This window comes from Diorhabda sublineata, chromosome 2 (genome assembly GCF_026230105.1).
Source record: "Diorhabda sublineata isolate icDioSubl1.1 chromosome 2, icDioSubl1.1, whole genome shotgun sequence".
NCBI lineage: Eukaryota > Metazoa > Arthropoda > Insecta > Coleoptera > Chrysomelidae > Diorhabda > Diorhabda sublineata.
The window spans coordinates 35,626,795-35,641,803 of record NC_079475.1 but is presented as its reverse complement, the minus strand read 5'-3'; the positions used below and the strand labels follow the sequence as shown (position 1 = coordinate 35,641,803).

At 31.9% G+C, this 15,009-nt stretch overlaps 1 protein-coding gene across 2 annotated transcripts in view; it reads left to right on the top strand.

Annotated features, from left to right (window-relative positions):
- Positions 1–1,853: 1,853 nt before the first annotated feature.
- Positions 1,854–15,009, top strand: part of LOC130453103 (transcription factor AP-4) — a 179,801-nt gene continuing 166,645 nt past the window's right edge. Inside the window, exon 1 of one of the 2 annotated variants that reach the window (XM_056792700.1) lies at positions 1,854–2,322. In XM_056792700.1, the coding sequence (XP_056648678.1) occupies positions 2,240–2,322 (83 nt within the window). In that variant the 5' untranslated portion in view covers positions 1,854–2,239. The remainder of the gene's footprint in view (positions 2,323–15,009) is intronic. The other variant, XM_056792701.1, reaches the window with a different exon arrangement.

The window sequence follows — 15,009 nt, the reverse complement described above, 5'->3', positions numbered from 1 at the left end:
TATTCATAATTAGTATGAGATGTAATGAATATAAATATAAAATTTGTAAAACCACAAAATATTTTGTTCCTCTATAAACTTATTATATACGGCATTTACACTAACATCGAAAAGTACAATGAATAATGAAAAAGTTATGTCGAAAAAATAAGGATTAGAAATAAAAGTGAAATATGTACTTTGGAATCTTTTGCGTAGAGACATTCAAATGTGTAATTTGTTTATACATATTTATGTTTATAGTTGTTTTAAAAATTGTTTCTTCCAACCACAAATTAAACCTAAAAAGAAGAGTCTTCTCTTTTTACGTTTTTCCCGCTTTTAAGTCAACCCCCTCCCAAGTGCACATGTTTCCATTTTTTACTTGCTGCATAGTTCTTGAAGTATGTGGTTGTAACTGAAGTTATGAACGATAAGCGTATCTTTTAAAATTACTGTTTTTCCATGAATAGGTTTAAAAATACCAATCTATATTTTAATGTGTTTCAAATTGAAATTGGAAAATTTATATGATTCATGAAGTTATGTCTAGAGTTTGATAAAATTCTCAAGAGAGTGCGACACAGTATTGCGTGGATCTATACTCAGTGGCGTGTAAATATTTTATTTGTAAAATATTTTTTCATACGATGTAAAAAATGTCTAATAGTGGATATCATTGAAGATAAGTATTTTTATGATAGCAAATTCTCATTTTTTCTCAAACCTATTCTCTATACTTCAAATATTATTCTTTCAATAAATCATGTTGCATTTTAATTTGTTTCATAGTATCAATCGTTCTAATATTTTGTATTGTTTGTGGAACATATATATTTGCTATCCTTGATTTAAATCGAGATTCCAAATTTTTTAAAAATACATTTTAATTAGTTTGGTGTGACTCACAATTAATCGAAATAGATCAAAATCAAATAAACATATTGTAAATGTAATATTTGTTTTTGGTTTTCGAAAGTGAGTTTTATCGATTGTAGCATTAGTAGAATAATAAGGTACATTTAAAAACTATAAGTTAACAATAAAGAAGAAAAAATTCAATATACGTTCATCGTCCCGTGAAAACTAATAAACTTATGAATAAAATTGAAAAAGCACCATGTTATATTTAAGTTTTAGTAATTTCCTGAGTTTGGCCTTGACTATTAATTATAATTATTAGAAAAATATATTGTAAGTAGTTGTAATTAGGTTGAACCACATTATTTTGTCTGTATATTAACTTGCCAAAAATCCATTCTAGGGGATATCATATTACGGAAACTCTATCTAATTACGTAATCTTGCCTATTTCTCATTATTTTGAGAAAATGTATAAAAATACAAATTAAATTTTGTTTTAAAACGCCACCAAGGAAAACTATAATTGCTTTAAGGAATTAAAAATTACTACGTCCATGTGTATAAAAATACGGTTACTATGCTTTAATTATGAATTCGATATTTATAATCACAGTGCTGTAGAATTTTTTATTTTCTATTTAAAAACGCACGTAAACAATACAATAATCTATTGTGTGTATTACGATTGTAAATACTATATAATATTTTTTTAACAACTCGATATCAATTCAATAATATTGCATAAGCGCGAAGAAACGAAGTAGTATATTAATTCTATCCTGCCTATTGGATCGGAATTCTTCGTTGTAGAGCGAATAAATATCTCAATATCGAATTTTATTCCAAAATCAGAGGGCAGAAGAGGTGTACAAGGGTGTACGAGAAGCGACCCAAGCGGCAAAGTATTCATTCTAGGAGCATGCGGTAGTTGGCGGGAAGGACGAATCAAGTAGGCTTAGGTCTGTACCTCTGTACTCAACTCAACGGGCGGGGCCACGCCGCCAGCTGGCAGACGACGAGCGACTCTCACCAACTAACACTCCGCGACGTAAATAAGTCCCGCATGTTTCTGCGAATAAATATTTAATTATGACATATTTTAATAGAGTGTGAGAGGTTATATTTTAGTTTGATTCATTATTATCGATTTCTGGTTGTTGCCTTAGAAATATTTGTGTTTTGGATGTCGAAGTTTTTGATGCTTCGGCGTATGAATATTACATTGGCGTCAACCTGGCCTCAGCTGTTTCCCGCCAAACGCCGCTGCCAGAAAACTGCTGTGAGGCGTAGCGTATGTTGGTTGTCCCGCGCTGCAACGTACTATCAGTGAAAAATTGTGATTAACAAATTTACATTTATTTGTCAGTGATCGAAAACTGTATAATTAGTGATAACTATGTCTGTTTATGTCGGGAAGGAGGAAATCGTGTTCGACGAAGGATGTGTTGATAAGAAGGACATTTTAGCCAATATATCCAGGTAAAAAAAAGTATATAATTTTTACCGCGCGTTAGTTCTCATACACATGATTTTGACGTTTATGTTTACTTTCGGATACGTCACTCATATCGTGTTATCAGTATTAATAGTTGCACAATACATTTAGATCTATATAATTTTATTTTGGAATCTTTCACATTCAAATTATATAAAAATGTTATACTTTGAAGATAATATGTCGTGTCTCCATGTTTAACTCTGTAAATAGTGAGCCTTCTTTTCCAGCAATGTGAACGTAAATTGATTTTCACATTCAGTTTTTGATATCAAATTTATTTTGAAACTGCTGTTATATTAATAAAAAAGATAAAATATTTTTTTAAAGCTGGACCCTTAACTAGTGTATAATATTTCTTGGTAAGGTAAATAAAAATAACCTTAGGCTTTTTCTTAGAACAGTTGAACTAGGTAGACTTTCTTATTAAAAATAACCTCCAATTCGTTCTAAGAAATACAACTTGACTGAAAATAGTTGTACTTGAAAGTACTAGTTTTACTGATTACGTAATTTTAACTGTATTAATATTACATATATTCTTTTATCATACTCGACAAAAAACTGCTTTGGTGTTTTTGCAAAATTTGGTCTATTATGTTATATTTTCTTCAAATTGAGTTGTACGTATTCTCATAAGCTATTATAAAATTTTAATTTTAAGAAAAGCGTTGTAAGTACCTATTTTCATTATAAATTTCATTTTACTAATCTAATACTTTGATCAAATAATATAAATTGTATGGCATATTTTTCTCGCGTTTTTAGTTTGTTGTATGCATTTAATGAAAACATTACATCAGATCATTTAATGAAAGGAAACATCTAGAATGAAACTGACCTAGTAGAATTTAATTTGTAATGGTAAGGCGGGTACTACTTATTCGTTATTCATCTGAATGTCAAGGCAGCTATATTTAAAAAAAATTAACTCTAGTGTTTAGGGTATTGTTAATTTTTTTCTATTAGAGATCTAATATAAATAAGAGCATTCTTTTCTTCTATATTCCCAGATGTTGTATAGGTTGTTGATTTTGTATCGGCAGGTGGTACCTTTTAAGCGACGTTGCCATACCAGTTTTTTTCTCTGGTTTTCTATACCCATAACTTGAGGGCGGGATTTTTTTCTTTATTTTTGTATTATTTTCGTCTGGGACCCTATATATTCACAGCTGACGCTTGTAGACACCCTAATACCTACTCGAGCATGAATCATTGATTGGGTGTTGGTATATAGGTGGACTATATGCGTGGTTGTATGATATTTATATTTATTTTCTTAGTACTAAGCACGTGGGCGATATTAAATGCACCGAATTTAATCTGATATTGAGTACATTTATAATAAATACATTAGTAGTAATTTTTTTTCAGTTGAATGCACAGTTATTTTTATGAATGAATATTTATAAATTTGTGAGTGTAACAGATGATAGTAATTTCATTAAAATTATTTGTAGTAATTAATCGGGTTGTATTACTAAAATGAAAATAAAGTATTTTTTTTATTAAAACTTAACTAGTATTTCTACTACGGCCATGTCTTTTTTTACGCACCGGATTTTTAGTCGTATTGGACTGTTTCAATTGTGTAAAACAGAAAAAATATTGAAAATTTATTAGAAAATATTTTCTTTATTTTTGTAGTACAAATTTAATTACATAATTAGTAACGAAACAAGTGGACTTGACTTTAAGTTAAAAATTGTCATTTGCAATAATTATTTTGTCGTTAGATGTTGCTGTCTACTGCTATTAAGTACAAATAATGGTGATTTAACTTTGAATATATGAGAAACAACGTATCGTGTATATCTACCAAGGAAACGGATGTTGTGCCTTTTAGCTCATGACGACATTAGGGCAGGTTTTGATATCGTGAACAATTCAAACAAGTTTTGATTAATCTAAACAATTAAAGTTTCGATTAAAGTGTACCATCTTCAGATTACAATCGCTGTAGATTTTTTTCAAAGAACGGTTGTTTGTGGTTCCTATAGAGGTGTTAACTGCTTTAAAACATGCTAAATGTCACGTTAAAATTATCATATCGCAATCGGAATTATTTGTTTATCTTGTATTCCACCAATATTTACTTTTAACTATCTATTATACGCCATAAATCCTGATAATTACCCGTAGGAAATTTCTTAATATCTAATATAACAAAAATGATTAATGATTGCTATAGAATATAAACTGATAACTACAACTTCTAGTGTCCTTATGGTGTGATATAAATGTGCTCTGTCAGTGGAATATCAGAAATTGCGATTGCATAGATATTGTTTTAAAGTAACAGTAGTAGCCTCAGTGGTTGAGCAATTGCAAACCACTGATAGTATACTGCCTAGTACAACAGAACTCTAGTAGTTCTATTCTTTATTTAAAGAAGCAAAGAATACAACGAAAGAGAAAATAGCAAAGGATTCTACCGTCTTCAGCAGCGTCCTATTGTTGAAGTATTTTTTAACAAATCTTATTGGACTACATAATAATGTTCCTAATGAAATTTTCTTATTGGAAATCTATAAAAATGGATTATCAAAGGTTTTCAATAATTTCTGTGACACTGGAAAAAAAACTCATGGTTCCAATTTTGATTTTAATGTTTGATTCGACGTCAACAATCATTTTATTTGACGCATCGTATCCAGTAAATCCATCTCGCAGGTGTTTATTGAAAATTACTTATTTCGCATGTATAATTTCTTTTCTAAAATAGTTATTTATGTAACAAGTGTGTAAAGTAGCCTTTTTTTTCGATGAATGTGAATATTGTCGACAATCACGTGAGTCGAACCCAAAGGAAATATTCGAAGCAAATATTGGGACGGTTTCTTTGAAATTGTTTTATTCGAACATGACACAATAAGAATTGAAATTTTGTGAATAGTTGTAAAAAATGTATTGTTTTAATCCCAGAAATACCAAAATAATTGACTAAACTGCATTGTGTATTGTTTAAACCGAATCTGTTATTGTTTATAACTTATTGAAAAACATATCATCGCATCAATACAATAATTAAATGAATGTCATTTGACGTAATCTACAAGTTGAAAAAGTCGCGTGAGACGTCCTAAGCTACGTGAAACAATACAATATTATGATGGGTGAAGGTAAACATCCAATAAAACGTAATTGGTTTTTAAAAAATATGTTTTTTTGTGACCAGTTTCAACTGGTTATTAGCAGTATGTGTATTCGTCTTTTATGAAGACCACTTGATGTGACTTATTTGGTTTAAAATTGGTAGCTTTTGTAAAAGCTTATAACAATTATCATTGGAACCTATTATGTATAGATTATTGGTATAAACTGATAAGTCTGAAGCTTCCGTTCAGTAGAAGTGCGAATGCGAGGATGTAATATCGTGGAAATAAAATGGATTGTTAACAAAAAAACAGTTGCTTGAATTATAAAATTTCCAATACCAATAGAAAGCTTGAACTTAAATAAGTTGCGTCCTCTACTGGAAAAATGCGAAAACACCAGGATTCACCTTTCCTTCAGTCTTTATTAATAATTACTTTTTCCACTGGCATTTTTTGGCTTGTTTAGAACAAGACAAAACATCAGTGCAACTCATCTCTAAATTTGAAATTACTCTTATCAAATCGACGCTGTTATGATTTCTGGACAGGACATTTGAACTTAAAAAGGAGGGAGGCAAGTCATAACAGTTTTTAGCGAGTCCAAATTCGCTTCTTTGGCGCTAGCGAAAATCTGACTCCCATTTCTCCTGAACTGTCAAAGTTAAACGCTTGCTAACTTCAGAAAGCGTTCGAGCTTTGATAATCAACATATATAATATAACTTGATTATATTAACTATGAGACGCCTTTTGAAGCGACCAGAATTGCTTGTTATTTTTTACTTTACGTATTTTTGGTTGTTTCAAGTGAGAATACGAAAACGATTTTAAACAAAGGGATCATCCCTCATAGTTGCAACGACAAACTGGTTACTTTAAAGCGTTAAAAAACGTTAAAACTGTGGAATTTTGTTAATAAACGTCGAAAAATTTGGATATAAGCTCTACTTATATTACTCTTATTCAAAATTTACCCTGTGCCGAAGAGTGATTTTTATTGAAAACTAGATACTTATAGTGAAAATTTTTAAAATCTTCGATTTTATCATGCATTGGAGGAAAAAACAGTTTAAAATAATTATTCGTAGATTTGTTTTAAAAGACACTTATCATAATCTCGAGTTTCACGAAAATTTGAACTCAAACTCTTCTAAGAAATCTTCCCTGTACCGAACCGGGCGTTTTATATTTTTTTAAAAAAAAGCGTTTGGTTCTTCGACAATAACTCGATCAATTTTCAAGCTAGAAACTTTTTAGGAAAAGCATATTCTAGGAGATTTCAAGTACTTCATATTCATATCAATTTAAACTTTTTTCAACCGCTGGTTTCGAAAAGGGAGCAGCTGAAAGGGGTTGCCTAAGCCACATTTGGTACGCGAATGCAAACTTTGAACTAATGTGTCTCCTTAGGGAAACCCTACAATTAATATTCGAAATATTTTCTCATAACATAGTTTGTGGTTTAATTAAGAAAAATTAATTTTTTTTCTTGATTACGGAAATGCGGCGTTCAATTTATTAAATTATTTTTTCTAAAATAAGCATTCAAAATCGGTCTCATCACATGGGGCATATCAATAATACTTAAATTAAGTTAATTGCAAGTGGATTAGGATTGATTTCAATTAGGGTGGTAATGGCGAGGGTATAATTAATACATTTTTTCAAAAAAGAAAAGAGAAGAAACCCCATTTTCGTTATAAATCAGTCCATGTGCTTTGAAAAAGATCTCTTGAACTTTTCCACAAATTTCATCAATTTCAAGTTATTTGATGTTAAAGGTTTTTAATTTCGGGGTTTCCCAAAACTGGCCACCCTTCAACTCAGTGATTATTGAATTTACAGAGGTCCTTGAACAACGAATCTCTTTATTTTTTTATTAGCTATATTTTTGTTCTGGATGATTTTGCTAATAAAATGAAAACTTTTTCTGTTATTGTTGAAAAACGGTACAAAAATATACGCAGGTTCAATCTCTCTAAAAGTACCAACTTTAGAGGAAAAAAACTTTGTTGAGTAAAAGTTCCTTAGAATTAGTCAATCTATAGACCTACGAGATTATTTTGGTGAATAAAAAAATTCATCTCCAAGAAGAGGTGGCTTTCACTCTCAGGGCACAAGGTAGCTTTTGAAGAAGTATTATAAATACTCCCTTCATACCAATTTTCAAGAGAATCGACCTTGATTATCAGAATTACACGGGAAATCAGCTGGTACCCGGCCTAATAGGCGTTTCCTTTTTAATTGTACGCAACTTTTTTGCTGAAAAGTTTTTCAATTAACAGACAGTGGAATCTCGCTTTATGGTTCTTTTAAAACGATACTGTATATTTTGTTTTGGCCTCAATATCATTAGTATTAAAACAATTTAAATTGAGGATTGAAATCACCATCAGAAAGCAAACCTGCTAAGTTGATTTTAGTATTAAAAAATGTTGAATTTCATTTGAAATTTCACAAACAAGAAAAGATACGAAAAAAAGTTTCAAACAAAAAAGGTAGAGATTAAAATTTTCTAGCAAATCGTCTCTAATCACTTTTGATGTATTTGCAATGAAAACCGAGATATTGCCACTATTAAAATTGCAATAAGAGATTAACATCTACAGCTCAGCCGTGAGGCATATAAAAAATTTTGAATCGAATGCCACCGCTTCATCCTAGAACTATTTAATATTGAAATTTATCTATAGATCTCGCTCTGAAACACAAATTCCATGAGTTATTAATTAATCCATATATTAAAGTTGATTACCTCGAAAAAACGGTGCCATTTAGGTATTTTGGGAATGGTTTAAATTGGGAACAGTTTAATATATAGGAAACTCGACACGTTGAATTTCTAGATTTTAACTACAATTCATAAAAATTATCGAAAATTAAAAGGCAACACGGTATATTACATGAAATAGTTCGAGATAAGTTTCTCACACGCAACTATTGTTAACTTTTGTACCTGGATATTTATGTGGAATAGTTTCTTTCTTACAGTAACACATGTCCCGTTTACAAAAGAAATTCAGATACCCTTATTATTCTCGCTATTCAAGTGAATAGGCGGGTGTATTGTGTCAGGATTCAGATTTATTTTCACAAATGGGAAGCTGTTCAATTTCAAACTACGTCCTTGCAGTTTTACAAAACAAATGTAGAAGTTTTCGGATTCTTTTAACGTGTACGATCTTGGAAATATTTGCTAGTCGATTATGCCCAAAATTTTCGATAGTCCGGGAAAATAATGTCGAAAAATGAATAATTTTGTTTTTTTCGGAAACGAAATATTATGTCGTTTATTGGAAATATATCGATTTCCAATTATATGACTGAATTCTTTAATAAATTCCGCTTAAAGCTATCGAATTTTTAGACATATCATATCCTTCCAACTTTCGCTTGTACGAATAATTTGTAGGCATCATAATTGTATGAGATTTCATGCCCTTTAACATTAATACGGAAATTTTCAATCCTTGATCTTTAAATTAATCAATTTTTTCGTAAAATTTGTCCACTTATATTATAGTACATGTATTAAAAATAACAAAATAAAATTTCTATCGCGTAGAAATGAAGAATGTTTTTGTTGTTTCCAAATTTTGAAAATTTAAAATTACGGCTTCGCAAACTGAAGTAGTGGACAAACGAATACGTTTTTCCCCATAGCCATATGAACATACGCCAGACAGGGTAACGGACTATTATGAACTATTTAATAAATCACTTCATGGAGTACAGGTATAATTATTACTGAAGACGCCCAAATGTAAAGAGCCTGAAGGATACATTCTTGAAGATCGACCAGGAAGCTAGTAAAAGTGGACTAGAACTAAATAAAGGGAAAACAAGTATGTGGAATTGAAAATAAAACAGAATCAAGGTAAACATAAGCGTATAGCGATATGGAAATATATCTTCGAGGAGGTTAATAACCATTATGAACGAGGAGAGGAAATTACTCAAAGGATCCAAGTAGGATACTACCGAGCATACCATAAATTCCGACTTCTAATGTTTCAAAAAATTGAAGAAAAAACCCCAAACCGAGAATAACCGTTTTTACTCGCAAACTCTATTTTCGTTTTCTTTTAGTTGCTTTTCCTCCTCCATAAAAGTTAGCAAACACAACTCCACGCAACTACCACTTCAACAAACCCTCCTCCTATAAAAAATTTTCCTTATCCTACCAATTTTTTTCCAACGAAACTGTCTCTCTTTTAGGTAACGACAACTCCATTTTTTTCGAATTTGTTAAACGTTTGTATGTGAGCGAAATCTTAGAAAGATTGTGGGCTCCTATATGATTCTATTAAGAAAATACTTTAAAAGGCGTTATCGGGGTTGAAGAAGGGAAAGAGGAGGATTTGACAGTTATGCAGGGTCATTGTCTTCTATCCTGGTAGCATTTTCCTAGTAATCAATGTTACTGAATGATTTGGCGATTGGTTTCGGTTCGTTGTTGTGGCTCTAGCGCTGATACTGATCGGTGTCGCTTTGTGCGCATGAGATACTCCAGATTTCGATTCACGAACACGAAATTTCTTACAGATTTTAACAATTCGTCAGCTTTTTTCGCATTAAATTTACAACTTCACATAAAACTTGAGGTTGATGGATTGCTCACAATCAATGTTTTACGACAGATCCAGCAAACTCAAAACAATTAGAAACTAAATAAAATTTGTCCCTTTTTTTGTTACACGTAGCACCATATCGTCTGTTTAGTACGATACGTAGGTTGTCTTAATTCGTTCAAAGGCCTTCAATGAATCAATAATACACATGACGACCGGTCGATCGTCGTCTTATGACAAAAATGGCATCCGTGTATAGTATAATTTTCCGCGTCTATATTTCTATTTACCGTTAGTGCGATTCATAATAATTATAATTATTACAAACGGCGTTGGAACATCACCTGCGACGATATGACAATGAAACTAATTTAGTTTTATGTTTTACATTTCTTTGATTGCATTTATGCTGGTATTCAATTACTTGGTATCATAATATTTTTATTTTCAACTACGGGTTCTAATGAATTTACCGTTAAATGAGGTTGCATATTCACAAAATTATCGTTTTTACTATCTAATACATTAATAATAAATTAGTAAAGTGTGTGTTAGAAGAAAGTGCTTTACAATTAAAAATATATCATCTTTATTACAAATTAATTGTTATCCGAGTTAGTGGCAGTGGGCAATCAGCCGGGTCAGGGTTCGTCTTCTAATGTCGTCCCCCTTGTGAATACTGCACAATCAAATACTGTTGTTCGCGATGGAAAAGATTGGTCACAACATTTCACCCAAGATTAGTAACATTTGCTGCTTTTAGGTCTTCATATGTCGATCGAGCTTTTATTTATTGAAATAATTTGATGTGCACAAATGCCAAGCAATTTATCTATAGTCTATTTTTTTTTTAACCACTTGTTTGTGGGCTATTTCTGTGAAAGTGATAACTTACATTATGTATTAACATTACACAGTTCCGATGAAGGAAATCTATCATTTGTCCGAACTGTTCTTTAAAGACATCAGCATTCATGTCCTCATGGTACTCACCGCTATAAGTAGATTCAAAAGTCAATCAACCCCCTTTAAGAAAACCGTTTGAACTGCCGATGTGTATTATTATCAGTCAGCGTCCCTTTCTTGTTATTGGATTCAAACCAGTAGATAAATTATTTGTAATTTCCGACTTGTAACAGTTTCTTTGTTGGGTTCTCATTTCTTCTATAGTCCATACTACATAATATCGTTTCTTCCTATTAAAATAGACTTTATGGATTGCGAAAACTATTTCTTTTAAAAAGCTTCCAAAGGCTTTTTCCCATTTCAGGGTGATCATTATTATCCGAACTTTATCTACGAGGTTTGGCTATTAAATAACGAGACTGCGCGACTAGAGGGCGCTGTAGACAATGCGTTGGGTATCTAGATGTCTTGTTTATCCACGTCCCAAACCACGTTTCCGTCACTATTATTGTATTTGTGCAGTAGTTTGAAACGAACGTGCCGAAAACCATGTGTGACAAAAAAAAAGTATCAATCTCAAATTTCTCCTTAAATTGAACAAAACTGAGTGCTATAAATTGTTGCAAGAGGCCTATGAGGACAAATATCTATCTCGTGCGCGTGTTTTTGAGAGTTTTAAGCGCTTTATTGAGGGCCGAAAGAGCTCTGAAGATGACCAGCGCCCAGGTCGCCCTGTGACTGTTTCAACTCCGGAAACAGTGACCAAAATAAACCAAATTATGCGTGCAGATCGTCGAATGAGCATTCGGATGATTGCCGAGGCTGTAAACGCCGATAAAGAAACGGTTGGAAAAATTTTACACGAGGAATTAAACATGACAAAAGTCTGTGCGAAGTTGGTGCCAAAAAAACTGACTCCTGACCAAAAACTCTTGTGTCAATGGGTCTGTTCAGATTTCCTTGAAAGGTTAGAAAAAGATCTGCTTTGGAAGCGACCTGATTTGAGTCAATGGAAGCGGTAAAGCAAAAAACGACAGAGCTCCTAAAGGCCCTCACCAAAGAAGACTTCCAGACTGCTTCGATCTATGGAGAAAACATATGGAAAGGTGTGAGGCGAGGGGAGGGGAGTATATTGAAGAGGAGCATTCGGATGTAGAATAATTTTTATAAAAAAACCCTTTTTCGTAACCAGTCTTGTCATTTAATAGTGAGACCTCGACCGAAGAACGCATACACTTTCCTTCGAAGTATTTCTATTTGAAATTTCGGTAAACCTGGAGCTTTGTTTGTAAAAAACAATTGAATGTTGAAATTTTTTCATTGTGAAAGGACCGTTTTTTCGGCGTTTACACGGCCCTTCAATATTTTCTATAATCACACTAGAATTCTGCACACTGTACCTTACAAGTTGTAACTAAACTATTAAGAATACACAAGTTGGACCTTACTAAATGGAAAAATGGTATTTTCGGCGAAATTTTTTTGGAAAGAGATTCTCGGTCTTGAAATGAAACAAAATTTCTAACCTACATTGTTAGAATGTTGGTAAATAAGTACTTATTGAAAAAAATCTTATGATACGGCTATATAATATTCAATAAACAGGGCTTTTGGCCTGTCCAAACATTTTTTGTGTGTACAGCTTATGAGACCAATAAAAGCCCAAAAACTCAGGTACATTTATGAAAATTTTAGGAAATATTTAGATTATTCTGTTACAATAATCAAAATGTCCGTTTTGCATTAAAAATAAGGTTTTTGTTACTCCTTCGTACCACAAATTTACTAAAAAAGTACTATACTAGAAGGTAGAATTTACGATTATACATGAATTTTTAGCGTAACATTCGTATTATACAAAAGAAGAAGGAGGAGAGTTCGTTAAGATTATTCAATGTGAAAATTTTTACTGGGACGACATTTTTATACCTTAATTAACTTGAAAAGAGTAATTGGTCTGGAATCTACAGTATTAATTAAAATAATTAGTGCTGTTTGTAAAATAAACTGTTAATATTGAGTAATTTTCATTTAAATGAAAATTTCAATGTTTTGTTTTGGATGTTGATAATCTAAATATGTAAACACTCTGTATTGACCATCGCCTCCTTTTGTATCTCCCTATTATGAAAACGGTGAGTCAGAATCTAAATATGTAAATTCGACATGAAGTTATCTCTAGTATTTCCTTCAATAATACCGGAGGCAACATTCGATATTAGAATGTTTGGAATTCCTCAGTATTCTTATTATTATAAATAATAATAATAATAATAATATTATTGAATACAATACAGTTATTTGCATAAGTACTTATTAAGTTGTATACAATCTTGGATAAAATAACGAACATCCTTGACATATTTCTATTCTTTGAGGACTTTATCTCAATAACTACAGAAATTATTTTTTTGATATAGAAATTATACGAGTTCGGAAGTAATTTAGCGGATGCGTTGAGATATTCTCAATAAAATTTTGGCTATTTTGAACTCCTAGTTTAACAATTCGATGTTTTGACTGACAAACAGTTGCTGGTGTGCCATTCAAAATAGAGCGTTCTACGTTGCTCCAATGGAATGGTGACGACGTATCCAGTTATTCGGAAAAAACAGGCGACCATTTGCTTCTAAATGCTCCGTGCCCGAAGAACGTTTGTTGGATTTGTCTCTTCTTAAAAGACTCATATAGTCCATTGTTGCTAAATTTCGGGTTCATTTGCATAGATCCATGATTCGTCACCTTATAGACGTCTTTCCAAGCACCGCGATGAAATTTTATCACGAGCTTTTGTTTGAACGATTGTCAATTTATACGGTATCCAATACGAACAAATCTTCTTTACAGCCTCAATTTGACGATATGTCACTTGCGATATCAGTTTACGAACAGCGTTGATGTTTTCTGGAACAACAACGGATGTTGGACGACCTTCACAAAATTCATACTGTAGCGAAGTGTGACCACGATTGAATTCGAAAAACCAGCGAAACACGTATGGTTCGAGATGATGTTTCATCACTACTAAAAGTCCTAAGGAGCTGGCACACTGCTGTTGGTTTGATCTACGTCGAAAATCATAGAAAATAATCGCGCGGAAATGTTCGCGATTTAATTCTATTTTTTGACCAAGTTAAATGTTTCAAGTATCTGTAAACAACTCAAATAGCACTCGTGTGAAAACATATTTCGAGTACGAGGAGTTATATTTTTCAATTTTTTATCGTTTTTCGTTTTCTCTCATCTCTATTTTCTTAACTAAGTACCCAGCGTAGTGTTCGTGCCAGTCGACGACATCGCGACTATAATAGATCCCAAGAAAATCAGTTGCTTAGAAGAGGTGATCGTTTTTTTGTGACAAAAACTTATCTAACCTACTGACCTATTAATACCCTAGACAACACGAAGTAAGTTAGAACTCTACATAAATAAGGAAAAGTAGTGGACCGATAAAGAGGTACAAAAAACTTGCATTAATCTTGTGCCCAGTTAATCTTTTGAAATAATCTCTACATGGAAAAGAAAGATAACTTCATGTACTTTTGGACAACATTTTGAATTGTATAACAAAAACGTATTTTTGGACATGCCCACTTTTTTGAAATCATGCTATATTCCAATTACTTCCATTATTTATAATCACCTGATCAGAAAATTTAGACCCAGAGCTTAAAATTGTAAAATGCAACTATTACTAGGGAAATCCAGAAAATCAGTTCAATTCAAGGAAATAGGAATTCGTGAAACTCATTTTTTTTATGTCTGCGACCAGTAAGAACCGCTAACTTGAGGTTAAATTGCCAAAAACATCCCGGAATGAGTTGTGATTAGAAAATGTCGATATAACTTCATTAAGAATCTAAATTTGAAGAAAACATCTGAAAAACCTGGAAAGGTTAGTTCAAACTTATAAAAAACCACTTCCAAGAAGACGTTTGCAAAACATTTTCGTTGTAAAATGAACTGGATCTTAAAAAACACAAAGTAGTTTGATTGCTGTCTCTACGATAATTTTCGAAAAAGTTATTAAAGTTTGTTTTCCTGTACTATAAGAATAATAAGGTTTGATTCGCGTTTTGTGAGAGAACGACTAATTG